Genomic DNA, 27,866 nt, shown 5'->3' with positions numbered 1-27,866 from the left:
GTGATTTTCAAAATTGTGTAATTAGTTTATTTTTTTATTTATATTTAATGTTCCGTGTCCAAAGATTCGATTGGATGAATGAAATTTTTTTAGGTGGAAAACTAAAGAGGGCCTAAACAAGGCGTTAGTAAAGGACGAAAAGGCACACTGTCCGTCACTGACATAAGAAGGAGGAGCCTTGGAGTCTGTCCGCGCGGACGCGGCTGACTTGCGAACCCACACCCACCGGACCAACCACATCGGACTTCGCCGGCGGTGAGCGCCCGAAGAGGAAGGGAACCGAAGATGGGCTGCTCCATGTCGGGGCTCAACGCGCTGTACGACGCGACCACGGGCGGCAGCGACGTCTGGATCAACGACCGCCGCTTCCGCATCCTCCGCCAGATCGGCGAGGGCGGCTTCGCCTTCGTCTACCTCGTCAGGGAGCACCAGCCCGCCTCCGATGCCGCGGTCGCCAGGCGTGACACCGCCCACGTCTCAGGTCCCCCGCGCCCCCACCTCGCGTGCTCTTGATTTCATCTCAGTGAGCGTACTTGGTGCGCTGGATCAGTTGGTAATAAATTTTGCCCGAAAGGGAGGAAAGTAGGATTTGCGGGTGGTTTTGTAGTTCGCGAATTTCCCATTCCTTGATTTGGCTAATGTATCTCGCAGATCTTTTCCACTACGGTTAGAAGATGCTGTGATTAAATGAGAGGAAGTTTGTTTTTCAATTCCACATCTCTTAATACCAAACTGAAGATGTTTCCGTTGGTGTGTTGTTCAGAGGATGGAACGTATGCCATGAAGAAGGTGCTGATACAGAGCAAGGAGCAGTTGGATCTGGTGAGGGAGGAGATCCGTGTGTCGTCCTTGTTCAATCACCCCAACCTTCTGCCGCTTCTTGATCATGCCGTATTAGCGGTCAAGGTAATTTGCTCTGCCTTGTTTTTATGTTTTATATGCGCCTAGGGATGCTATAAACAACTGAATATTGATATGCCAAACTATGTGCAGTGCAGGGTTAAACACATGTTCAATTATTATTGACTAATTTCATCATGACTGCTAGGCATTATAGAAGTGTCTTTTTAAAAAAATCGAGGCCTTCTTTTTGCATCTGATACATATGTGAGAGATGTAGCAATAAAAATGGTTACAAGTGGATACAGTCTGCTGTAATGTTGTATGGTCGAATAGTTATTATTTTTTGGTTAGGGACTTGATGTTTTTACTCAACTAATCTTTCCAAAATTTACTCATGTTGAGAAGGCGTGTTGTCTTGATATATTTAGAATCAACAGGGAGATTGGAGCCATGAAGCATACCTACTTTTCCCTGTTCATTTGGATGGTACTTTGTTCGACAACGCTAACATCATGCTCTCAAGAAAGGAATTCTATTCCACAGCTGATGTTCTGCAAATATTCCGGCAGGTCAGTTATTTGAGGAGACCAGAAGGCTATTTTATCATTGTGCAATGTTCTTGGTGATGTCATTACTAACTTTGACATTACAACACTATTTGCTGAGACCAATGTTTATTTGTTCACTATGAAATAGGTTATTGCAAGTCCCTCATAATATTTCTTAACTCAAAACTGTTGGCAGGAAAACTACTATGTAAAAGAATAATTAGAGTTGATCTTTGCCATATTGATTTCTATTGGGCTAATACTGAACCTCCGGTCGCTTCCATGGAGGACCCCTCGGTGAAGAGATTACTGTCCTACCCCATTGAAGTCAAGTGCTCCATCCTGCTCGGGCCTGGTGCTCCTCTTCCTCCGCCACCCCCTGCTGGGGATGATGGTGGAGATGACTCTCCTGCTCATCGACGGCGGCGCCGTCGTTCCTCATCGCCGGAGCCATTCCTCATCGCCGGAGGGTCAGGACCGTGGTGATAGTGGATCTCGGCACCGACCTTTCCTTGAGAGGGGGGGGGGGGGGGGGGCTTCCTCGTCTGCGCTGGCCACGTGGCGGCCCCTTCAAGCATCAGCATTATGGCGACCTCATTGCTCGAGAATCCTCCGGAACAGATCGTGGGTTTCCAGGGGACGCTGGATGTTCGTGGTTTCCCAGAGATAGAACCCCTCAACAACATGACAGCAGCCGCCAAGCCTTTATCGTTGGGTGAAGCGGCCCCATAGGTGGACTCACCTACGCTCGTGCGGTTTGCAGTTGAGAAGGAATTAATGCTCCCGTGGGTCGTCTCTAGTACACCTGGGCTGGCCGCACATGGGCCTGTGGACTCTACCTTTGGGCCCCAAAATGATGTTGGGCCTTCCATTGTTGGGACTGAAACTGAGGGTCACGGTGAGGCAACGGAGTGCTTGCCGGCCTCACCGCGTTTGCCTCTGTGCATCTTCCCTGATGAGGCGACGGATTTGCCGGCCTCACCTCGGACTCCACCATCTTCCTCTCCCATCCCTGATTTTGCTCTCTTGGTCACTCCACCTCTGTGCTCTCAAACTCCAGTGAAGCCACTCCTAGTTTACTCTAGGCACCGCTGCCACCCTTCAAGGCCCCCTGGGAGGATGTGGCGGATGCGGTGGCGGCTGCGACTGCTATCCCATTCCCAACCTCCTCGCCAATGGTGGCTCCTCAGGCTATCTATTCCTCGGCAGCTGCTTTGGTCTCCTTCACCGGGGCCTCGTTGGTTGGGGGTGGGCTTGCGGCTATTGCTACTCCACCTCTGGCCTCCACGCTGGTTGACACGGAAGGCCCACCCCCGGCGGCCGCAAAGGTGCTTCCTCCGGTGGCTACGACGGTGCCCCCTCCGGCAGCCGCAATGGTCTTAATTCCGTGGCTGTGGGAGATCTTTCCTCTTCGTTGGTTGTGGCGCATGTCCTCCAAGACCCCCCTGTACCACCCAATGATCAGGCAACTTTCCTTAACTTGATAACTCAACATACTACTGGCCTGCTGCCCGTCCCTGCCGTCAGCAGGCATAGAAGCAAGTCCGTGCCACCTAGGGTCTGCCCTTGTCGCAGTCGTCGGCTTGCTGGTGTCGAGGCTGAAGTGATCCCTGCAGACTTGAGGGGAAGACCAAGGAAGAAGGCGATGAGATCCCTCAACATCATTGACGAGCATGAAGGTATAACTCAACATGCCCAGGAAGAGTACTTCAAATTGTTTGGGCAGCCGCTCTCGGACTCCCATCTCCAGGCTCTGACTGCACTATTTAATTGGTCTCTCCCTGAGGATCTGGAGCCCGGGGATGAGGATGTCCTGGTGATGTAGGTCTGATCTGGGTCAGATTGTGGTCGTTCTTTTCGTGTGTTCAATGGATCCAACAAAAATTTTGATTTGGAATGTGAGGGTTCTAAATTCTACAGACAAGATACAGTGCGTTCTCTGGTAGTTTCATCTCGTGCAGATATTGTCTGTGTGCAGGAGACCAAGATCACTGCCATGTCTCAAAGAGTCATTCTATCTTCTCTCGAGTCAAAGAAATTCCCCTCCATGGTCATAAATATACTTTGGTCTAATCAGCAAGACTCCCCTACTTTGGTAAAGCTAGACAGGGTCCTTTGTTCTGTAGACTGGGAGGATAAATTCCCTAATTGCTTGCTCCAGAGTATGGCTTCAGAGGATTCTGATCACTGCCCACTTTTGTTGGGACTTCAAGACAATAAAGTAGGAAGGCGCAGGTTTCATTTTGAGTCGTTCTGGACCAGGATTGATGGGTTTCAGGAGGTGGTGGCTGCTGCATGGACGTCAGTCCCTACTAGCTCATGCCCCTACTTAACTCTAAGCCAGAAATTTAAAGCAACCGCTAGGGGATTACAGAGGTGGAGCAGCAAAACAGTTGGTAATGTGAAGTTTCAGCTTGCCTTGGCACGGGAAATCTTACATCAATTTGAGATAGCTCAAGATAATCTTCTCCTATCTCCTGGAGAATTATGCTTGAAAAATAATCTGAAGAAGCACAGCCTTGCTCTTGCTTCCTTGAGCAGAACTATTGATAGGCTGCGGTCACGTATTGGATGGCTCCGGGAAGGGGATGTCAACACTAAGCTTTTCCACCTACATGCCTGTCATAGAAAGAGAAACAATTTTATTGGTCATCTCATTTCCGGGGATCGCATCTGCACAAGCTACCAAGACAAAGCTTAGGAGAGAGGGGATCACCTTGCTGTAGACCTCGCCGATGGGAGATATGTTTTCCAGGGACCCCATTCATTAGAACTTGAGTGGTCGAGAAAGATAGCAGCCCACAAACTATATCTCTCCAGATTTGCCCGAAACCCAAGTGTTGCAAGACCTCCAAGAGGAAGGGCCAAGAAACTGAATCAAAAGCCTTAGAAATATCCAATTTAAGGAGTATGCGGGGCTGTTTTGTTGATGAAGATATCTAGCTGTTTGTTGCACCCAGCATAAAGTTATCCTATATGAAGCGCCCTTTTATGAACGCGATTTGATTTGGCGAAACCATTTGCTGGAGATGAGCAGCAAGCCGGTTAGCTAAGTTTAGCAAAACTGTGCATCAAGCTGATGGGCCGAAAATCCTTGGGCTGCTCTGCACCATCCTTCTTGGGAAGCAGAGTGATGTAAGCTGAATTGAGAGTGCTAAAATTCATAAACTTCCTGCTCCAAAGTGCTGAGACTGGCACCATGATGTCCTTCTTTATGATTGGCCAACAGGATTTGAAAAAACATCCCGTAAAGCCATCCGTCCTGGGGGCTTTATCTAATGGCAGTTGCAGAATTGTCTTCCAAACTTCTTCCTCACTAAAGGGAAGATCCAAATCAGCTAAGTCATGAAAGTTAATCCCGACCTCAGTCAAATTAACAGTATATGGCCAGGGCCTTTTACAGCCTCTCTCGGCAAGAAATATGCAGCACCGGATCTCTCTGTACGCGGATGACGTGGTACTCTTCCTCTGTCCAGTGGCTAGCGACATTTCTATGACAATGGATATCCTAAAAAATATTTGGTGAAGCTTCAGGTCTTAATACAAATCTTCAAAAGAGCAGTGTTCTGCCAATTAGATGTGGTCACTTGGATTTGACAATTATTCAAAACCTGCTGCCCTGTTCCCTTGCTGAGTTCCCTTGCAAATATTTAGGTTTGCCTCTGTCATTGAAAAAGCTAAGTAAGAGTCAAGTGCAACCCATTGTTGACCGCATCGCTGATCAATTGCCGGGATGGAAGGCGGAGTTGATGACAAGGGCAGGAAGGATGATTCAGGTTCAATTTGTTCTCACTGGTATGCTTATTTACATTGTCATGGCGTCTGATCTTCCAACTTGGGCTATCAAAGCAATTGACAAAATAAGGCGGGGTTTTCTTTGGCATGGTCGCAAGGAAGCGAGGGGAGGACATTGTCTTGTAGCATGGCTAAAGGTTTGCCGCCCAACTGACGACTAGGAATTTCAGATTTAAAAACCCTTGGCTGGGCATTGAGAATGAGGTGGCTGTGGCTGTAGAAAACAGAACCAAACCGCCCTTGGGCGCATCTACCAATTCAAGTCCCTGACCAGGTGAAGGCCTTCTTTGCGGTGGCTGTTATTTCGGAAGTTGGTAATGGCGAACGTACCCTTTTTTGGGCTGATAGGTGGCTGCATGGTCAGTGTATAGCAGAACTGGCTCCTCGTTTATTTGCTGTCATCTCTAAAAGAAGGATCAAGCAGCGTAGAGTCAAGGAAGCCCTCAATAACCGGGCTTGGATTGCTGATATACATGGGGCTATAACTGTGGAAGTGTTGCTTGATGTGTTCCAGCTGTGGGACATCCTCTCAGGCATTGTTCTGCAACCAGAAAGGGAGGATACACATATTTGGAGGCTTTCATCAAATGGCCAATATTCAGCCAAGGCGGCATATGAGGGTTTCTTCCTAGGAGCTAGTTTCTTTGCGCCATGGGAAAGAATTTGGAAGACTTGGGCGCCACCAAAATGTCAATTCTTCATGTGGTTAGTGGCCCACAACAAATGTTGGACGTCTGATCGCCTTGCACGTCATGGAATGCCTCACCCAGATTGTTGTCCGCTTTGTGATCAAGAAGAAGAATCAATCAACCATCTCCTGGTGGAATGTGTCTTCACTAGGGAGTTTTGGTTTATTCTGCTGCGGCAGGTCGGTCTCCAGGCCTTGTCTCCCCAGCCTACTGATAACTCCTTCCTGGATTGGTGGGAGAGGGCTAATAATGCCACTTCTGATTTGGTGAGGCAAGGGGTTGGTTCCCTAATTATTTTGGGGGCCTGGACTCTTTGGAACCATTGCAATTGCTCTGTTTTTTATGGAGCGGCTCCAAGTATGGCTAGGGCTTTAATGGTGGCTGGTGAGGAGCGCTGGCTGTGGACCACTGCAGGGGCTCGAGGGCTTTCCCTCTTATCTGCCCATCTCCCAGGCGATTAATTCTTGGGGTATGTTATGGTGATGGGTATTTTAGGATAACTAGGCCTTATGCTTTGCCAAGAGCTTGAGAGATGATGTTATGGGGAGATGGGTATTTTGGGATAACTAGGCCTTATGCTTTGCCAAGAGCTTGAGGAGGGAGACTAGAATTATTTCTTCATAATTCATTGCTTCCTTTCCATTGTGCCCCATGGGCTGAATATAAAAGGTATATAGGACTAACACCTCTTGTGCCTAGACAATATGGTACTATTTCTATAGACAAATAACTAAGAGAGACACTAATTAAAACTAATGGGCTTAAGGCCCAACTAGGACACTTGCGCCCTACGGCGCCCCTCTTTATGCCCATGACAGGGTAACTGTGGGTCGCCTTACTGCCAGCTTTGTTGCTTTTGTTAGCTTGTGTTGTTTCTTTGGCTGCAGTAGCATGTGGTGTGTGAGTGAGTTGTGTTCGGGTTGTCTTGTAAGTTCAGGGTTCTTACGCCCTCTTTTCTTCTTAATACAATGAGACGCAGATCTCCTGCGTTTTTCGAGAAAAAATAGTAACTTTGTTGATTACTCCCTCCGTCCCTGAAAGCTGCAACTTCTAGAGTTGTCCTAAGTCAAAATTTTAAAACTTTGACCAAATTTATAGAAAAAAACGCTAAGATTTATAGTATCAAATTAATACCATTAGATTTATCATTGAATATATTTTTATAAGATACTCATTTTATGTTATACATATTGAAGCTCTTTTCTATAAAGTTGGTCAAAGTTAAACAAGTTTGACTGGCATGGATTCTAGGAATTGAAGCTTTCAGGGACAGAGGGAGTATTAGCTTGCATGTTTCGTTTTTTCTTGAGTAGAATCTAGCCCATTGGTAGCAATGTGCTGTCTGCTAATGTTAAATTGGGATTTCTCTGGAAGTTGTACAATGTGTAAAGTATTTCTTTGTTCCATTGGTTCCTTATAGTCTTGTCATATCAAAGTTAAATTTGCAGCATTGCAGTTATCTTTCTGTAGTGTTACAATGGGATATCATAACTTGCATGGAAAATGGTTACCCTTGTTCTTTTTCAATCCTGCTACTTTTATATACTGATGGAAGGCTAATTGCAGATGTGTGAAGGGCTGAAACACATGCACAGCTTTGATCCTCCGTACGCCCATAATGATGTTAAGCCTGGTAATGTTCTTATAACCTGGCGTAAAGGACAAGCACCTGTTGCAACTTTAATGGATTTTGGAAGTGCAAGGCCTGCAAGAAAGGAAATCCGTTCTCGTTCTGAGGCATTACAATTGCAGGTTTGCCAGTGTTACCTTCTGTTTTTTTCCCACATAAGAGATCTCTTTTGATAAATTGCAGTTTTCATTTTCTTTTCATTATCTTAAAGAGGTGTCTCCGTAGTCCAGAATTTTTCTGTCTGCTACTTTCAGATGAATTGAAATGTTTTTGCACTAAAAAACAAAAATGTTTCTGCACCAAAAAACAAACTTACTTTAAGTTCTATTGTCCCCCTAGATTTTTCGTAATCTCATAGAGTTTATCTTACTTTAACCTGAGTACATTAAAAGTCATCTCTAAGTATTATTGATCCATATTGTGTCTGTAGGAATGGGCTGCTGAGCATTGCTCTGCACCTTATCGGGCCCCTGAATTATGGGACTGCCCAAGCCATGCCGATATCGATGAGAGGACAGACATCTGGTCTCTAGGATGCACCCTTTTTGCTATCATGTAAGTCTATCCATGGTTTGCATGAGAAAATTTGACAAACTTTGAATCAGTTCCCTTGTTTATTGATTGTAGTGGTAGTTCAGTTCTCAGTTAGTGTGGTGCACATTTGCCTGAACTTCTTGTTCTTGGGAACAAAATTTAATTTTAATTATTATGTGTGACTGTTTGTGACAATTCTATATTTCTCAGTTACTGTGGTGCACATTTGCCTTAACTTGTTCTTGGGAACAAATTTTAATTTTAATTATTATGTGTGACTGTTTGTGACAATTCTATATGGTTCCTTGTGTCCTGTTTGGTTCGTTTTCCTTATTTTCAGCAACACTGATAACATGTTCATAAGTACTAGAAGAGTGACTGTCCCATTAAAAGCTTGAATTGCACATTTATGGACAACTGTCAATCATGTGCTTCTGTGATACTCTTTGGGTGGCTGAAGGGTTCCAGGATGAGTTGTCTTCAAGTCTAGTTATGTTTCTGTAGGCAGCTATAGCGTTTTGCAACAGATTATAAGTTGAATATTAACTTGACCAATTTCCTGTACTTATTAGTTATCCAGTCAGCAGGCTCTCATATAATTTGTGTATCATGTCCACAGCTGAATTAGAGTTTTAAAGTGTTTGATAAATGGCTGATATCACATTAACTATTTGTAGGTACAATGTTTCACCATTTGAGTATGCTCTTGGTGAATCTGAAGGAAGTCTGCAACTTGCCATTGTCAACGGGCAGTTGAAGTGGCCAGCAGGACCCAAACCTCCTTATCCTGATGAGCTTCGCCAGTTTGTTATCTGGATGCTTCAACCTCAAGCTGCAATGCGCCCGCACATTTCCGATGTGCTTCTTCATGTTGACAAGCTCATTGCAAAATACTTGCCCTAGACCAGCTTGTATTTTCGATTGTCTCATTTCTTTGTTATGCATTATAGAGTGAATATGATGTAAAATTGGCTTATGCTTGACGTCATTCAGTCCTTGGATAGGCTCAATATTGATTCTTTGTAGAACTTTCAGGTTATTACATCCACCGAATGTTTGGGGATCTTTATTACTCATGATTCATGTAAAAAAATGTCAGTTGAACATCAAAGCTGCTATATGATATATGTTATTGCCTTTGCACTTGGGCTGCTTCTCTATGCTCTTATTAGCATAACAGTAAAAATGCATGAAGCATGCATGAAGCCTGTTCGCTTGAGATTATCTACCAAATCTGTCAGCCATTCCATAGTGTTTCTCACAACAAATCAGCGAACAATACTTTCAGCTATGGCTTTTCTAAAAATATAAACATAAAACAAAGAGACATGGGCTCTTTATGCACTGTTGATCAAGATTTTGGACCCAAAAATGCACTTTCAAAGATGATGGGCTAAATCTACACACCCTCACAAGTTAATAGACTATCCATGCATTTTACTCTTAGAATAATTAGGAGCTTACCTGCGTGACTGTGTTGGACAATCGTGGCAGAAAAACAGGGTCGTCCAGAAATAAAAGTACATAATGTTACATTCATGTTGGGAAAGTTCTTCCCAAGACTTCCATTTCCATCATAATGAATGATACACTAAAAGTAATCAACTAAGCTGCTGTAGCAAATTACATGATTTGAAATCAAATTAACTGTCTAGTTACAAGAATGGATGAACAAGTGATTATTCTGTATCTTTTACAAATGACGGTTGAGTGAAAACAATGCAATGCACTTCTGTTTTCATACAAGCATCCGAGAGCACAGGCGGCTTCAGTGGCAACTCCCAAATGACGGTTGTCATCTTTGATGCTGAAAGAATGAAATCTAATATCTGCATATCTTCTGTAAAAGGAAAAAGGGGTTTCAGAAGTTGTGCCTTGCTGTAGGTATCACACAACATAGTTCTTCAGTTAAGCATTGAACCTAAAAAGTTAATCTTCATGCTCATCTTCGCCTTCAGAATCTGTGCAACAGTATATCGTCTTTAGCAAATACAATGCTGCTGACATAAAACATCTAACACCATGAAGGAAAAGGAGACAATGGTCACTGACCAGATCGAACATCATCACCAACATGCCCTTTTGATTGAATCTGTTTAACTAGCATCCGCCATATCAGTACCCACCAATATATGTGAAGAACTAGGAGTGAGAACAGAAGACAGTTGAAAACATAGTAGTATATGGGGCCATAAAATCGATGCTTCTCCTTGTCCAGGGTCAACAGTACCTCATAGCTGAACAAAAGAAACAAAAGATAAATCAAATCATCAATGACAGAATGTGCCAGTGATTTTAGTGGAGTACCGCTTCTTTAAGGTACAGTGACAAATGGCTGGAAGGAGCTGGATGCCAGAAAACCGACAGCATATAATTGCTGTTTACCTTGTACTTCTTAGGATCCAGAAAGGGAATATAACGAGCCGAAGAAGTATCCACGATGCCACAAAAAGAAGAAATGCCACAACTGCTAGCCACTCACAGCTACTGTACTTGGCCATCTTCCCAATCTCTAGGAATATATCACTTCCATCATGAAGGGCTAAAACAACAGAGCCAACACGAGCGAATCTGTTTGATAGGCACAATAACAATACAGCTAGGTCATGATGCTGGTATCAGTTTGCAAAAGAATGGCAATCACCCTCTCCTAGGAATTTTATTAAAAAAATACCTGAAAATGTAGGAAAGAACAATCAGAACAACAGTTGCTATATGGTGGGACATTGATACTCCAAAGTCCGAACGTCTTGTTTCCCAGAAAAGGAGAGCGAAAATTGAATATGTGTAAAATCCAGCAGCATACATGTAGACAGCTTTGAGCTTCAGTCTGGAAGAAGGAAAATCAACGTTGAAGTTGGATCTTCTTGGGGTAAACAAAATTTGAAAGAGGAAGAGAAGACCTGCTTTCTTACTTTATCATTTGATCAGGCCAGATCTGGTCACCAGGGCCTATCCAAAAGTATCTGGTGTTCTTAAACCATGGCTCATTGTATGTTACAGATAGTGAAAGCAGTTCTCCAGAAAGAAAATAAACAAACTTCCATGCTGATTCCTTAAATTTATTGATTTTCTTTCTGCTATCATCTGTTTCAGCAAGCTTGTCATGTCCCTTTCCAAATATAAGTTTTCGTGCTAAAACCTGCAAATATTATGAGAAAGTACTATAAGATTTTGATGCAAGGAAATACGGGTATAGCACAGATATTGCACAACTATTATAGCCATGATTGTATTTAGCTAATTTGAAATAATTTTGTCAGATTTTATAGTTGTAATCTGATATCATAATAAATGTGACACATAGCTAACAAGTAACAACTAACAAGGCAGGTACTCAGTGCAAAATTAATTCATTTTGGCTTCTTATTAATATACCACAAGAACATTGATTGTGCAATAGAGGATGTAAAATCAAAACATATCCCCTCAAAAAAAAATGTTCGAGGCATGCAAAAGAAGTCATGGTTCAATCTGCAAGTTACTCAGTTATTCCTCCTTCATCCTCCCCTCCTAACGATTTCCCAGCTATCTTTTTTTTTAAAGATGATAAATATCCTCTTAACAAGTTTCATCCTTGTTCTACAATAAGATCTACAGCCAGTTGGAAGCCAGATTTTTTACTCACCCCACATTTGGTCAGTAATAACCAGCAAGCAGGAAGTTTCCATAAAAGCACAACACGTGATGTCTATATTCTACGTCCAAAGGATAACACACTTTACAGCAGAAAAATGCTTAAATGTGTCAACTTATGCAAAAGAAGATGCAAATGGCATCTAAAAACGGGACTCCTGACAATCAAAGGCAGGTGGAACATATCTAAAGGAAGACGAAGTCGGTGCACCAAAGGAAGTCAATACTACAGGAAAACAAAATCTAACACATTGTGAGCATACATTTCCCAAACCCACTGCAGCACAAATCTAATAACAAAAGGTAGACCATGCAGTACTTTTCTGTTTCTATTACTTAACTGATCCACCAATAATATGGTATAACCTTCCTAAAAAAAGGGTATAACGGTGGCATGTCACTTGCACAATTGCAGAAATGAATGCAAAAGCAAATTCTTTTATGATCTGGTTCAATCTGACTGATCCATGAACAGTTCCAGAAGCGCCCGTACCAAACCAAGTTAATCCAAATGAATGCCGCACATCCGCACAATCCACAATCCGATACAGTGAATGACGCAACCTAGCACGGGCATTTCGGATCCAAGAACCTCTAAAATGCAAGAAAACAGCTGATTACCTCGAAGATGAGTCGGTCGAGGAGGAACCGGACGGCTGGGAAGAAGGCGACGAGTAAGGGGAGCACGGCGAAGTCCCCGTACGCCGGGTAGGCCTCTGCCTCCCAGTCCACAGGCGCGGACGAGGAGCCCAGGAACAGCTCCAGGAGCGCCGCCATTGCGGGAGGAGATCCAACCAAGAAGGCCGACCGCTTTCTTGGATCCAAACCACTGCTCCAGGGCAACAATAGCGCCAAATGGGCGCAAGATTCGGCGCCGACACGATCCGCTGGTGTGTGTCCCTGAGCCGATCCAAGAAGCCACTGATGAGCCAAGTCAACGCGAGCAGCGGTAGCTGGAACTGGAAGGAGGTGAGATTTGGGATTGGAGGAAGGGAACAAGCCAACAAGGAGGTCGACTTCTGGGTGGTGAGAACTAGGAACGGAAGCGGATGAACTGGCGCCTTTTTCTGTGGGGGCGGCAAACAAAACAACACAACAAATGGGAGAGGAGGATCTGATGGGGTATGGTATGGGACTGTCACTGTGCGAGATAAGATCTGGGAGTCCATTGATATTATTGTAGCATTACACTTGTGTCGTAGCAAGCTAACTTGTATGCATTTGACTTATATAGGTCTAGAACAGCTTGAAGCAAAACATGACAAGTATTTTTCCTTGTTTGAGAGGTGACAATATTATTTAATTATAGTTACATATTCAGCGGCGGTTCTATTGCTTATGGCAAGCGATTCAATTATAGTTACATATTCAGCGGCGGTTCTATTGCTTATGGCAAGCGATTCAGATCTTGTTTAGTTCACGAAAGTTTTTTTATTTGACTACTGTAGCATTTTGTTTGTAATTGATAATTATTATTCAATCATTGATTAACTAGGTTTAAAATATTCATCTCGCAAATTACAAACAAATTATATAATTAATTATTATTATTTATATTTAATACTTCGTGCATACGTCAAAAGATTTGATGTGATTAATCTTAAAAAAATTTAGAACTTCAATAGCCACGTAAACTCATCGGTCCAACATGGTTTAGCGATTCTGTCAGATACCTGCGACATGGGCCGTGGGCCGTAGCATTTGGTCCATTCACCTGGCTAACATAAAGGTCACTAGAAGCAACATGGGGAGGCATCAAATTATTCAGAAACTTTAAACAGCCCTTCTCCTTCATGGTCGGCTCGTCCTCGCCGTGTGTCTTCCTTCCTCAGCTTACCTCCCTTTCTTCTATATGTAGTTCTTCATGTGGTGTACGTACCTCTGATCCACTTCGATTCCCCTGCTTGCTGCCTTCTCCCAGATTCGATCTATTCCATACTATTGTATCGAAATCATAGTACCTGTGTGCTTATTTGTGATGGTATTGAAGTGATCCATGTTCTATCATCTAGAGTGTTGTTAACGGATTCTATTGCTTATTACCGTTACATGGTCATTCACGTGGATTAGACCGACGCAAGTTGTTTAGTTCCAAAATATTTTGGAAAATAGACACTATAGCACTTTCGTTTGTATCTGACAAATATTGTCCAATCATAGACTAAATAGACTCAAAAGATTCGTCTCGCAAATTACAGACAAACTGTATAATTAGTTATTTTTTATCTATATTTAATGTTCCATGCATGTGTCGCAAGATTTGATGCGACGGGGAATGTGAAAAGTTTTGCAAAATTTTATGGAAACTAAACAAGGCCTACTTCCCAAAAAAGATTGCAAAATTTTTTAGATTTCCCATTACATCGAATCTTCCGACACATGCATGAAGCAACAAATATAGATAAAAGAAATAACTCATTGCACAGTTTATCTGTAATTTGCGAGACGAATTTTTTGAGGATAGTTAGTCCATGGTTGGATAATATTTGTCAAAAACAAATGAAAATGCTATACAGTGTCCATTTTGTAAAAACAAGGCCCTAAGTCTCACTACAAGTCCAAACCGGTGTCATTAACTATAGTCATGTCCCCTCTTGTATCAAGCTGATGGTTGACAAGTCTCAAGATGGTTTGTGATGCTACTTGTTGCCTCTAGCTGGCACACCATCTACACATATATAAGCGATGTACTGATCAATCACAGAATAGATGTTTGGTGGCTACGCTGACTCTGCCGAACATGTGAGAAGGGTGAGACACACAAGAGGGTATCATGTGTGTGTGTGTCTCATGTGGGGTTCATAGAACCGGTTATTGTAAGGCATACTTCATATATTGCTAGGACTTTGTGTGCTATAACGATAAGACATTTTCTATTCACAAGAATCCTTCCTAATCGTTACCTAGATCTAATCGCTGAATTCCATATATGTTCTTGCTCACCTTGGTGAATCGATCTCATCACCGGCAACAAGTGTGACAGGTGGTATTAGAGGTTTCAATCACACCGTAGTGGGTGTATATATGGTGGCGGCGTGCACTGCATGGAATCCCTGAAGGCGGTAGACTACCATTTGGTGGATTCTAACGTCTTGGCGATGCGGATTTCCGTAGTTGTTGCGTAGGAGGAGCTTCACATTGCGGCATACACCCCGATTGTGGGATGATGAACAGATACATTTTTGATCGATTGGTTATTCAACTGAACATCTCTGCTCTTTCAATTGTTCTAAGGACAACGAGGGTTGCGGGGCATTTATTCTAGTGTAACATGCCGTAGTCAGAACATGGTGGCATTGGAGGGGAAGTGTTTGTCATGACTCAAATTTGCATTCGGGTTTAGCTTCCACATTACAATTAATACTTTGGGACTTAGCTCAACAAAAACTTGTTGTGAGCTCTATATCATTTGGCGGACAGCCGGCCTAATCCTAGCAAACAATTTGTCAGAGTGGTTTGCACACTAAGCACTAGCAAATATTTTGTCATTGCACGGCAGACAGTCCGTGAATGAAACAACTACCATGCATGGATTTCGAGTCATTGAGCTCTCTAGTCTCTATTGGCCCCACATGTAAGTCACATTTGGCATTTCCCATGACCCTAAAGGCCACCTAAACAACCATCTCTCTCACTCTCATTCCATCTCCCCCTCTCTCTCTGTAGTTCTTGCCTTCACCACCCCATAGAGCATCATCTCTCAAGCAAGGTAGGAAGGAGGAGAGGAGAAGGAGACATCAAGGAAGCCCAAGGAGATTCCCAAGGCTGACCCGAACCAGCCCTTGCTAGGGATTGAGCTAGGAGAAGGTCAACCTCCCTTGCAAGAGAGAGTCGTTCAAGAAGGAAGAATAAGGATCTTGTCAAAAAAAAAAGAAGGAAGAATAAGGAGATGACCAAAGACAAGATCGGGAAGGTGATTTAAGTCCATAAGATCATCACCCTTCTTCTTCATCTCTCGGGTGAGTTGAATCTTAAGCTTACCTTCTTTTAGGTTAGAGCGTGACGGAGTTGGCACATCTTTTTATTTGTGACGACGTCAAGGGCCAGACGTCACAACAACGTGAAGACGTCGACGAAGAGGACATCCGGCCGGCGGGTATAGATGAGTAGTAATACTAACAGATACGCAACGACTCCATATTTTGAGCAGTTAGCCAATTACCACCATTCTCATTTATTCAAAAGATCGATTGTCCAAACAATAAAAAGAGCTGAAGTTAATGAATTCTCATTGTTGTCTGTCTGTCGTCCATTACAAATCGCGAACAAAACAACTATACATATACCGTCACTTAGCTTGTGTATGTAAGAATATAAAACAAATAATGGTCAGTAGGTGTGTGTTGAGAAATAAGCTAGCATGCATGCATATGCCCTAGCTAGACACCGCCGTGTACGCATGCACTCTTGTTGCTGCTGTTGTGTTTGATGCTGTCTTGTCTCGCCTTGGCCGCCACGGCCTTGGCCCAGAGCTTGAGCTTCTCCTTGACGTCCTCCTGGTGGCTCCGGTGCCGCTCCCCGCGCCGGGCGCGCGCGCTCTGCTCGCGCCCGAACGCCAGCACCACGTCCACCGGCACCACCGCGTCGATGAACGTCTCGAAGACGCGCAGGTGCTCCGGCGGCGCGCCTGCGTCGTCGTCGTCGAAGGCGGCGCAGTGCTGCGCCCAGTCGGCGTCCGCCATTGCCAGCGCCTCAATGGACGGCCTTCCCATGCCCTCTTTCGTCGCCGTCGCCGTCGCCGTTGCTGCTGATGCTGCTTCTCGTCGACGTGATATCGTCGTCGTATTCGCACGTATCACGTTGGTATATGTTCTGAGCGTACGGTGTGGTGTCGTGTAGTAATTAATAATAGCAATGGTAGTAGAGTACGTACAACAACATGCCTGATTTGTGTATTTATAGTGATGGATTGGGCTGTCAAATCTGAAGCGCGATTTGACTTGACGGTGGCACGATAATACGAGATTAATCGGATTTAGTTTTCTAGTCCTAATCGTACGTTGGTGACGAGCTGAGCCGCGCGCGCGGTAGACTCGGAGTCTGCAGGTTGCCAGTCGTCACGACTCACGGACGGGAAGGAGGCTTCTTCTGGCGTAGTACGTACGCGTGGTGGACCGGGAACTTTCGTTTCCAAATCGGGGCCGGATCGGAGTACACGTACGAGTACGGGGTCGCCTCTCCGTTTCCGTCTGGCAGTGGCAGGTCGTGTGGTTCATGTGACCTCTGACTGACACGTGACTATAGTCATGCAGGTTTATTCGTACGTGCGTACGTCAGTCACGGTGGTGGAGTAGCGTCATGCAGGTTTATTCGTACGTGCGTACGTCGTCAGTCACGGTGGTGGAGTAGCGCACAGTCGTCACGTCCACGTCGTCCCGTGACCGTACGTGTGATGAGCCGCTCGGTCGGGTCGATCCTGTACGGTGTGTGCTCCTACACGTGTACATACGACAGAACCTGATCGATCGTGTATAGGTTCTGTTTTCATCTATGTCAAGCTGTGACGTTCGTAATCGTATAGTATGCGCGTGTGCAAAACATGACGTTCGTAATCGTATAATACGCCGCGTGTGCACACGTACGAGTTGCTGTACAACATGCATAGCTTTTGGGTTTCAATGCACGCATGAACAGGATCCGGCCGGACGGGACGCCCTCCATCGGATTCGCTGACTGGTCACGTACGTGTGAACACAACCTGAGTTTGACCGTTGATCCGGAGGATGCTACACAACTACAACTTGTATATATGCACTACGCTAGAGGCAGTCATCCAAGTAATCTACGATTACGGCAGCTGGCTCGTGTTGTTGTGTGTGGTATTGAGCTCCTGAATACAGGCTGGATCCCTTTAAAAAAAAGTTTTAACATAAAAACAGATGCCAATGTATAGCGTAAAAAATATTCATAGGCTTATTTAGTACACAGAAATTTCACAAAAACATTTCATGAAATTTACAGGCATCATTTAATTTTACATGAAAAATTTTTCGCGTCGAAACAAGCCCTAACCGTGTTCCCAGAAGGCGTTGTCCATCTAAAGAGGTTTCTGAAAGAGATACCTTTTTTTGTTCCAACCTTTTCGGAAAGAGTACTGTATTAGATTTTCCAGATTGAATGACCATGATGATGATGCGTCTCCAACCTCCGAACCTGACTGCCTCCCCGGCCTTTGACTACTCCATCGATCACGAGCTGCCCGATTCAGTTTACCAATCCACACGCTGCTGAGTTTAGACATAATCAGACCAAACATAGTAATGTTCTCGAGCCTATTCACTGATCTGAAAAGTCAAAGTTGAAAAATACTGTTCGCTGATTTATTATAAGAAAAAAAACACTATTGACTGGCAGAAAAAGTAAGACAAACAAAAGGATACCAAAATGATTGATGTAGTAATGACGTAATGTATCTTTTTCGTGTGACATATTTCTACAGAAACAACGGGAATAGTTAGTAAACACGCCTCCGCAGCGAGCAAAAAAAAATTGCAATTGTACAGTTGCAGTCGATCACTTCCTTTAGTTTACACCCTACAGTATGATCTGACTGGTTTCCTCTCACTCTCCTTCTCCACATAACATTTACCAAGCCAACTGTTAGTGAGTCGGCCCAAAGCGCCATCTACTGAATGAAAAACTGAAGCTACAACTCGCTTTAAAGAACACTGGGCAGTCTGAACTACCTCAGTTCCATTGGCAATCAAGAACAAGAAGAGTAGTAGCAACTTGGTTACTCCTTGATGGCATCTCCCAGCTCTTCTTTGGCCGTGCTGGTTTGTTCATCCTGAATTTCTTTGTATGTTCCAGTTTGCTCATCGTATGAATACCTGCACACATTGTAGACATAAGCACAGAAACCAAAGCCTATAGATTCAACAACTTTTCTAACAAAAAAGCAACAGCAAAGAGCTAATACAAGGATTCAGTTATTGTGCATGCGGAACAAAGCATACATTCAGCAGTGTTTTTCTCTCACAACAAATCAGCAAACAGTACTCCATGGCTTTTGAGACAAGCAAACAGGCTCAGTGCAAAACCCACACACCTGCAGCCTCAATCGGCTACAAGGGATTAATGCTATTGCAAGTGATGTCCAGACTCCAGAGAATACATAACATCGCTCAATCTACTAACTTGGTCATCTAACCCAATGCCTGCTAAAATTTATTGTTGGAATAGTTGAAAAGAAACATCAAGGAAGGTTTAACAGGGACCCTTGTGTTAAAATGCTTCAACAAGCAGTGGTCAGTGGTCACTGGCTAGTCCGAAAGGGTTTGCCAGTGAAAGGGGATACTGGGATACAAATCCTAAGAATTTATAAGGCAATCAACAATAAGTTCTGCTAATGAATGTTGGACAGCTACAGCCTACTATCATCTTGGCTCTCAAAGTTATAATCATGTTCTGCTGCAAATCAAAATTAAATAACCAACCTGAGAGCACTAAAGAACATATTTCTTCCCTGCACATTACTGGCAATGACACATTTTAGCTTCTTTATAAAATAGTTAGTAAACAGCACATAGTCCCCTAGACGGTTCATGTTGTGTAATTCACAGCTAAGTAAACTAAAGAAAAATGAAATCATGCAGCCAAAATGATGTTGCATTCTAAATTCTAAAGAGATGATTGACACTGAAAAAGAAATAACTATTAAATGTAAATCAAGGATGAATTGGGGAAAATTTTTACCAGGTTCCCGTAGATGCATAACCATAATATCCAGAGTTAGGGTCATAGTAATAGCCTGTGCTGCTGCTATAGTAGTAACTGCATGAAAAAAGGTATTGAAACACACAGTCAACACATGCAATCTATACAGACATTAGAACAGTCAGTGTGGCTGTTCTTTTTTTCAAAAAAAAAAAACTCATAAAAATCTAGGAAAGCAGCATAGAAACAACTATAGCCTACCCTGAAGATGGATCATAGACATAGTCTGAGTCCACGCTTCCATTATCGGCTTCTGCAGGAAGAAGGAAAAAGAATATTTGTGAATAAAGAAAACACAGCAGTTGCCAGAAATATGGGGAAATGTGCAACAGGTTTCCACAAAAAAGGAAAAAAGAGCCAGAGATGTGAACTTACTCTTCACATCTGAGGTTCCAGGATTCAAACCTGAACCTACAGTATTGGCATCAGAACTGCGATTGGCATCATCGTTGTCATCATCACCAAACATGTCCAGGTTACTGTCATCATCGTTGATTGCAGCAGTGGCTGTAGATATATTGGCAGTTGAGGGACCAAGTTCCATTTCCAGTACAGATGATGGTTGGTCAATTTCCAGTACTGACAATGGTGTCTGGTTATACTTTGGGTCTTCAGAGACACCATCAACTTCTGGCAAACCAAGTCGAGCACGTGCCAAACGTTCATACCCAGCTGCAAAGGCAAAAGAGAAGGGTAAAAGTCAGGCAAATTTCTTGAAATGACAATTTTAAGGAAATGACTAAGCTGGGAAGTAATGTAATGTGCATGCCTAGGTAGGTTAGTTGATGTCTCAGGATAAACATAGATCAAGTTATGCATAGTGCCATAGTGGTGCTAACTTCAGGGATACATGACAACATTAAACATGCAATCAAGCGATGGTAGTGAACCTCATGCATTCACAACAGCAACAGAGTGACTCTGTTTCCATCGGGGAAAAAGTAGAGATAACCTTGATAATGTAAAACCTATGTATTTTGCATTTTTTTACTCAAGTGATGTCAAGGAAACAAAATACAGTGATCCTTTCTGTGCAATCAGTTCACTCTGATGAAACCAGTACCATTAAAGTGAAATTAGGTGGTCATGAAATGAAATTTTCCATATGTTAGTAAGAAAGAAAACAACTAACCTGCCTCACGGTCAAAGGTCTCACGATCATCTGAGTAAACATCTACACCAAAACATGCACAGCAAGGAATAAGTCACATTGACACTGAAATGACAAATGTAAGTACAAAAAGAAATATCAAATAGTGACATAAGAATTTTAACAAGAATGAAAAGCATACTATAGTCGCCGTTCTCCATTAGCTTCATGGCAGCTTCAGTCAATTCATCAAATATACGTTTAGTCCCCTCAGCCATCTTTCCACGTTTATCCTTGGATGTACCCTTCAACCTTTTCAAAGCTTGCATTATCTGGCAGTTGTCGAAGAAAATATTTAAGATTCAAAGATCTGAATGTTGTAAGTTTAGATATTTGGATATATGGGAATCCATTGAGTAAATTAAGCATCATTCACTAGCTAAGCCCAAACACAATAATAGTAAGTCAGTAAAGTTGACACACAAACTAAATGCTATAAATTGTTGAACGGTAAAGGACAAGAAAGGGCTGCATAATAATATGCAAATGATGCAACAAAAACACACCGTTTCTCCTGGTTCAAGCAAGTTAGCTATCTGCCTTTTTAGCCTCCCAATGTCATCAGAAGAGAGGTCCTCAAACTCCTCTACTTTCTCTTTGCCTTTCTTCTGAACCTTTGCAGCATACGTTGGGTCAACTTCCACGCTATCCAACCAGGCATCCTACAAGAAAAAACGTGTTTTGCGTCACCAATGGTAACTTATATAGTGTTGACAGTGCTAAACAAAAAACATTCATTACCTTAATCTCATTGCCTCTTGCATACTCCACAAAGTTCCCATTCTCATCAAAATACCCTTCTTCCCTTTCTCGCTCCAAGTTAAACGGCTCTATCCGGATACCATCATCAACAAAGTTAACACCATCCTGTTGAGAATCAAAATTCAGCTCAACAATTTGTACCTAGCATTCATTTGCTGTCAACATTAATAAACAGGAAAAAGGTTGCAAGCTGAGAAGCAGAGCATACGTTGTAGCGGACTTCGAAGCCCTTGACGTCAGCGGCACCTCCCTTGGCGTCGTCGCCCTCCTTGAGCTGGCCGTGGCGCTGCCGTGCCCGCCGCTCCGCCGCAAGCTCCGGGTTCAGCATGCTGTCGAGGTCCACGGCGTTGCCGGAGGGGCCTCCCTCCGCACCGGCGTCGCGGTACTTGGCCTTCTTCCCCTTAGGGAACCGCGGCTTGCGCTCCCTGCGAGCGCGGCGAGCGACACAAAATCAACATGAGCCCTGCTGGGGCGTGAGACCAAAACCCTAACCAGGAGAAGTCGACGAGTGGGGAAAGGAAGGGAGAGAGAGGTCGGGCAGTCTTACCGGCCGTCGTCGTCGTCGTCGCCTGCGGTGGCGGTGAGAGGGCGCTTGGTGCCACGCGACGGCTCCGTGGGCTCCATGGGTTGTCGGCGGCGTCGGAGGCGAACGGCGTGACGTCAGCGAGAAGGAGCTGCGGAAGGAGACGAGACGAGACGAACCGAGCGGAGCTACTGTATGTGTTTGGGGCTTTACCGCTTTGGGCTCTCAGCGGAGCAGTTCGAACTCTAAAATGGGTTGGGCTGCGTGGACGGGCCTAGGTGTGCTTTTCAAGCCTGGCTGAGCGAGCAACGAGCAGTTTAGTTGGTGGTGACTATTTTCTACGAAAGTATATACACACAAAATTTCGACCTAGATTTGTGCTATTAAAACTACTTGTATTTCTGTGTAGTTTAGTTTTACCATTTTTTTTTGCGTTGAAATCTATTGACTGGATTCAAGTCTCTAACTTAGCATTAATGTCTACATTTGTGATTAATTATTTCTCGTTATTGGCCAACTTGACTCTTGATAACTAATTGTCAGGTACATTCTCTTAAAAATATTCATCCGTGTTCATGTTGTCGGCGTCTAGACTCGTCGTCTAGACACTAACGAGTGATGAGTCTGCGTGTCTTCCTAACCCGAATGGTGATGCAAGTGGAACACAGAGAATTTATACTAGTTCGGGCTAAGGGTGCCCTACGTCGAGTGTGAGATTGGGGGTCTGTATTGCCTTGCACCTGAAAAGTGCTCGTAGTAGGGGTATACAAGCAGGTTGCGAGAGAGGGCTAAGTCCCAGGTCTCGACTTTGTGTGGTGGACAGAGCGCTACTCGCTACTCTGGTGTGTGCGTGAACTTGCTTTGAGTTCTCATGTTGTGAGCCGTCTCTTGGGTGTGTGCCCTGGCTCCCCTTTTATAGTCTCAAGGGGTCACAGGGTTTTACATGTGTTGACTGGTAATCTACTCTTTGTGAATGGTAAAGTCACAGTCCCGACCCTGTGGAAGCTTGTCCACCTCGTCCTTGAGCATGGTTGACGACATGGTTGCTCCTGTGGAGGGTTGCCGAGCCCTGTTGAGATCGTGGGGGTCGGATCGGTGATACTGCAGCTTGTCCTGTAACAGTAAGAGAAGACAACCACAGTGACGCTGGTTAATCTTCTCTATACCTCTTTTACTGTGAGGCGGTACTTCACAGTGAAAGAGGTAAGGCTGTACAGTAGAAAAGGTAAGGCTACACAGTGGCCGGGGTGGTTGGAACAGTTGCTGCCATGCCCTGCCGCAGTATGGGGATCACAGCGTGTGTCATGTCGAGAGTACGACCGTTGTGCGTTGGAAGCCTAGCTTCGAGATGGGGGCTCGGGCGAGGTGGTGTTTTACGCCCGAGCCCCAGAGGGGTCGGGCGAGACGGAACCCGCGCCCAAGGCCAAGGGGTCGGGCGAGCTAGAGCTTGCGCCTGAGGCCAAGGGGTCGGGCGAGACGGAACCCGCGCCCGAGCTCTAGTGGTCTCGGGTGATTTGCCTTATCTATTTTTTGTGATTTTTATTTCTCTGATTTGGGTATCCCTTTTCATGGTACCCAACAGTAGCCCCCGAGCCTCTGGAGGGGTGAAGACACCCTTCCAGAGGTTCTTTTTTAAGGGACAATTTTTGTTGATCTGGAGCTTCTTATTTCCTTCGGGGGGTGCGCGCGAGCGCGCCGGGTGTAGCCCCCGAGCCTTTTGGAGGAATGGTGTTATTCCTTCAAAGGCTTTTACCCCTGAATGTTGCAGTCGGGAGTATCCAAAGGATAGGTTACGCGTTCTTTATACGCAGTGTCTGTTCCCTTTATGCGGGGAAGCCCCGAGCCCTTTTCCCCACAAGGGTCGATCAGGTTCTTTTCCTTCTTGTCATTACGTCCCTCATTCATCCTTTCGCTCGGAGGAGGGGTGGGTGACGCCGCACTACCCTCGATGGGCGAGTATCGACGTTCTCCGAGAGCTGCAGGCGGGTAAATCCAAGTGGATGCCCGAGGCCCATTCGATAGGGGTCGGCTGGTGGCCCTATGGGCGCATCTCAAAATACCCAAGGGCAGTCATGGTGGATGTCGGAACCGTTCGATAGGTTCCGAGGGCTCGATGCCTCCCTCGATGGGATCCCACTCGCGTGACACCCGCATGGGTCTCGGATACGACTTGGCAAAGATGCGCCGATCCCTTGGGGGGCTCAGACCATGGCCTCTATTGTGCTCATCCTCAGTCATCCCTTGCTCGGTCATCCTGAGGCAACTGTTCGAACCCATTTGCCGAGTCAGTCTCGCAACCTCTGGAACGTAGGTGGCGATGGCCGAGGGATTTTCTACCTTGAGAGATTTCAGATTGGTTGCAGTATCGGGGTTGGGCGAGACAGAGCTTATCCTGAAAGAAACCGCCCTACTGCTTGGCTCGGGTGTAGCAGGGGGTCGGGTGCCGCTTGCCCTGGAAGGAACCGCCCTGACGTAACTTTTCAGGGTGCCCCTTTTGAGGCGACTCGCATGGGGAGTCAGAACGGTCGTGCTGTTGTGCCTGAGACGGATGTGACGCCTTGCCTGCGAAATTAATGCGCGCATGGGCGCAGTGGGCGTGAGAATCGGGAGAACTAGGCGCTTCGATTTTTTCACCTGATCAGCGAAAGGGCGACGATTGCTCTTTTCCCCGTTGATCTTCTACGTGGGAGGCGTGGCCGCGGCGTGCCCCTTTTATAAAAGCAGCCGCGGGGGTCCTTTACCCTTTTTACCTGCCCTTGCTCTCAAAACGCCGTTGCCTCCTAATTCCTCTGCCGCCGCCTTCTTGACACCATCCCACAAGCATCCTCTTTCGCCCTCAGCCATGGCCGGTGACGACGCATGGTATCCCTACAACACGAACAGGGCGGCGCTGGAGGCGCGTGTGAAGGGTAGACTTCTCCGCCCTATTACGGATGAGGGCGCGCCAGAGTGGATTGTTCCCCCGGTGAGCGACAGGGAGCCAAACCCGCCTCCGGGCTATGTGGTTTGCTTCCTGTCTTTCCTAGAGTGGGGGTTCGAAGCACCCGCCGGCCGGCTCATCCGGGCCATTCTTCATTACTACGGGGTGGAGCTACACAACCTCAACCCCAACTCCGTGATGCAGGCGGCCGTCTTCGCCACGGTGTGCGAGGGGTTCCTGGGGGTCCCTCCCCACTGGAACCTCTAGCTTCACCTCTTCAAGGCGGAGATGTCTTCCCGCAACGAGGGAGGGGAGAAGAGACCCCTACGGGTCGGAGGTTGCACGCTGCAGCTCCGCCAATCGAGCTCCCACCTATACATCCGGAGTAACATGCCCTCGTCGAACCGGGGGTGGCAGAACGAGTGGTTCTACCTCCGGAATGATGGTGGGCTGCTCCCGGAGTATACCAGGAAAATGGTGGTTGAGTGCCCCGCGAAGTGGGGGTGGGCGCCGAACGGTGGATCTGAGATGCCCCCGCAGCCGGTGGCGCCGGAGGGGCCGATTGAGCCCCGCCCAGCAGCAGGGGCGGAGATGGAGGGCTCGACAGAGGCGCCACGGGCCGAGACCATCGTCAGAGCCCCCGTGCCGACTGCAGGGGAGACGGGGACTCACCAGACAAGCCTAAGTGCCCCGGGAGGCGGCCAGGGAGCTCCAAGCTCCCAGAAGAGTGCTGCCCCCTGAGCGAGGTATGTACTGGTTTTTGATCTCTCTTTTAATTTTTTTTGTTTTTCTCTTTCTTCTTATTTGCGTCATTCCCCATCAGCCAGAAGCACAAAGTGGCTTCAGTGGGACTTGCTCCCCTGAAGGCCGTGAAGAGGGGGGCACAATCGACCCTTGGGTCAGTGAGGCCCAGGTCGCCGCCCCCCTTGAGCCGCGAAGAGGGCGAGCTCTCGCATGAGGAAGGGGGGTAGGAGGCGAGGTGGAAGACACCGGATCCCCCGACGAGGGAGGCGGAGACGTCGAGGCCCCAAGAACCGGAGGGGACAGTCCTAGCCCTTGGGGCTATTCCCCCTTTGGGGGACGCCAGCCAGGAGGGTCAGGGTCAGCCCGAGCAGACCGAGGAGGGACAGATCGAGGTGGCGCCTAGCGTGGTGCCTTCCGAAGGGCCCCATGGGAAGGGCCCGGCCCGACCCGAGGCCCCCGCAAGAGAGGGAGGAGGGAGCATGGCCTGGGTTTGGCCAGCAAAAAAGGGAGGAGGGGAGGGCCAGGTTCGTGCTGGACGACCCGTCGGAGGCCTACCTATGGCGGGGCCTTGAGGAGTGCGGGCGCGCCAGCGTCGAGGCAATCAACCGGGCGTTCGAGCTCATGAGTCGGGACATGTTTAAGTTTGCCCAGGTAAGGTCTCTGTCCCTTTCGGTGAAGTGTTGTTTGTTTATGTCTTTGGATTGATTCCTCGCATAACACCTAATTTTGCAGGCGCTCCAAGCCGCATCCTTGGAGAAATCGACATTCGTCCGCGGGGAGCGAGACGCCTGGGCGGCCTGCGACAACGAGAAGGCTGCGCGGGAGGCTGCCGAGGGGGAGCTCGCGAAGGAGTGCGAGGTTTCTACCGAGCTTCGGCACAAGTGCTCGGATCTTGTGACAGAGGCTCGGGAAGCCCGGGAAAAGGTTGCTCCCTTGAAGAAATGGGTCAGCGACCTTACCCTAGAGTCCTAAGAGCGGAGCGCTGCTGCCGAGAGGTACAAGGGCGAGGTCGCTCGGTTGAAAGCTTTGCTCGTCGAGAAAGACCTTGTCCTTAACCAAACCCAGGCCAATCTTTCTGCGGCTCAGGGCGAGGTGGTCCTCTGGCATCGGAGCTCGGCGGAGAATCGGAAGCGGGCATAAGGTAAGAATCGGGTCTTTACCTTTGCTTTTTTAACATTTGGGTTTATTTTCCTGACTTTCGTCTTTTCGTTCTGTTTTTTCGACAGAGCTGGAGAAGAAGGTGGCTGAGGCAGCCTCTACCACCGACGCCCTAAAGAAGTCCCTTGATGCCGAGGTGGCTGACCGCTTGGTGCTGAAGGCCGTGGTCGCCTCGGCATGTGAGGGGCTCAGGGTGGCAGCGAGTGCATCGGGGTCGTCTCTGCGGAGCCACGTCGAGGCTTTCTACTCCCGGACCGGGGAGAGGCTGAGGGAGGCACTCCACGCTGGGGTGAAGAAAGCCCTGGCAGTGGTGAGCTCTTACTACGTTGGCATCGATTTGCCGGCGGTTAGTGAGGGCTACGTCCTCCCTGACGACGAGGCGGAGGCCCAGGAGGAGCTGCAGAAGCTTGGTGACACCGCGGACGCCCCGGGAGACGTTCTGGCCTCCTTCTTCGACGCCGTAGTGGAGCTTCCCCCCCCTCAGCGCGCAAGGACCTGGAGAGTCGGGGCAGTGAGGCCCTTGTAATTGGATGTTTTCTGTTTATGAACATCAAAGGCCGATGGGCCTTATTTATTATGAAACCTAATGTCGTATGTATATGTTTGATATGAATGTTCCTTTTTAAGGTTTCCTTTGTGTGTTTTTTGTTATCTTTTTCTCTGTGTCAACCCGACCTCGGCAGCACGGGGTCGGGCGAGCCTCTTAGGCTCTGCGTTGGTCAGGGCGTCTCGAGCCTAGGTCTCTTTCTTTTCCTTAGTAATTTAGAAGTCCGGACGGATTCGACTCCCGATCTTAGGGGGTGAGTAGAGGTCGTCCTAGCCCGTAGGCGCGGATCTTTCCTCGGGCTCACGCCTTCTTAAGATTTAGGTGATGAATCTATGTCTTTTTAAATTCTTTTAGGAAATGAAAGAAAGACCTTGGGTCGGGGCGAAAGAAATTTCGGAGTTGCCATAGGGGGTTCCCCCCGTGTAGCTCCCGAGGGAGGCTCGGATTCTGCAAGGCAGAGTCGAGGTTTACTCTCTAAAAAGAAACAATCATATGATTTGAATATTCATTATTTTTCCATGGTAATGAATAGGTGGATATTTTTACAAAATTCTAAGGGTAGAAGCGACGTAGCTGTTCTATGTTCCAGGCGTTTTTGAAGACCTCTCCTGCTTCGTTGGCGAGCTTGTATGTGCCGGGTCGGAGGACTACGGCGATGGCGAAGGGTTCTT

General features: G+C 46.4%; 4 protein-coding genes across 10 annotated transcripts; 1 reads left to right on the top strand and 3 right to left on the bottom strand.

Moving 5' to 3' along the window:
- Positions 135-9,199, top strand: LOC110432527 (probable serine/threonine-protein kinase DDB_G0291350). 2 transcript variants are annotated; one of them, XM_021453154.1, is made up of 6 exons: positions 135-481; positions 764-906; positions 1,281-1,412; positions 7,442-7,627; positions 7,936-8,060; positions 8,717-9,199. In XM_021453154.1, the coding sequence occupies exons 1-6, from the start codon at positions 286-288 to the stop codon at positions 8,940-8,942; spliced, it is 1,008 nt and encodes a 335-aa protein (XP_021308829.1). In that variant the 5' UTR covers positions 135-285; the 3' UTR covers positions 8,943-9,199. The 2 variants fall into 2 exon arrangements, with proteins under 2 accessions (XP_021308829.1, XP_021308828.1); XM_021453153.1 differs by having other exon boundaries at positions 144-481; positions 1,272-1,412.
- Positions 9,570-12,866, bottom strand: LOC8065380 (ASC1-like protein 1). The gene is made up of 7 exons (XM_021453155.1): positions 12,297-12,866; positions 10,955-11,181; positions 10,714-10,869; positions 10,425-10,610; positions 10,092-10,276; positions 9,961-10,000; positions 9,570-9,879 (listed from the first exon to the last, which is right to left on the bottom strand). Exons 1-6 carry the CDS (start codon positions 12,450-12,452, stop codon positions 9,969-9,971), a joined length of 942 nt encoding a protein of 313 aa, XP_021308830.1. The 5' UTR covers positions 12,453-12,866; the 3' UTR covers positions 9,570-9,879; positions 9,961-9,968.
- LOC8065379 lies at positions 16,003-16,562 on the bottom strand. The gene has a single exon (XM_002460103.2). The coding sequence runs from the start codon at positions 16,385-16,387 to the stop codon at positions 16,055-16,057; it is 333 nt and encodes a 110-aa protein (XP_002460148.2). The 5' UTR covers positions 16,388-16,562; the 3' UTR covers positions 16,003-16,054.
- LOC8065378 lies at positions 17,566-22,045 on the bottom strand. 6 transcript variants are annotated; one of them, XR_002450572.1, is made up of 11 exons: positions 21,851-22,045; positions 21,512-21,728; positions 21,283-21,408; positions 21,048-21,203; positions 20,684-20,813; positions 20,524-20,565; positions 19,767-20,063; positions 19,593-19,644; positions 19,371-19,448; positions 18,056-18,505; positions 17,566-17,899 (listed from the first exon to the last, which is right to left on the bottom strand). XR_002450572.1 is itself a non-coding variant. In XM_021454918.1 (11 exons), exons 1-10 carry the CDS (start codon positions 21,925-21,927, stop codon positions 18,409-18,411), a joined length of 1,272 nt encoding a protein of 423 aa, XP_021310593.1. In that variant the 5' UTR covers positions 21,928-22,045; the 3' UTR covers positions 17,566-17,959; positions 18,362-18,408. The 6 variants fall into 6 exon arrangements, 5 of the variants coding, with proteins under 5 accessions (XP_021310593.1, XP_002460147.2, XP_021310592.1 ...); XM_021454918.1 differs by having other exon boundaries at positions 17,566-17,959; positions 18,362-18,505; XM_002460102.2 differs by having other exon boundaries at positions 17,566-17,902; positions 18,362-18,505.

Source organism: Sorghum bicolor, chromosome 2, assembly GCF_000003195.3.
Source record: "Sorghum bicolor cultivar BTx623 chromosome 2, Sorghum_bicolor_NCBIv3, whole genome shotgun sequence".
NCBI lineage: Eukaryota > Viridiplantae > Streptophyta > Magnoliopsida > Poales > Poaceae > Sorghum > Sorghum bicolor.
This window is presented reverse-complemented; position numbering and strand designations above follow the sequence as displayed.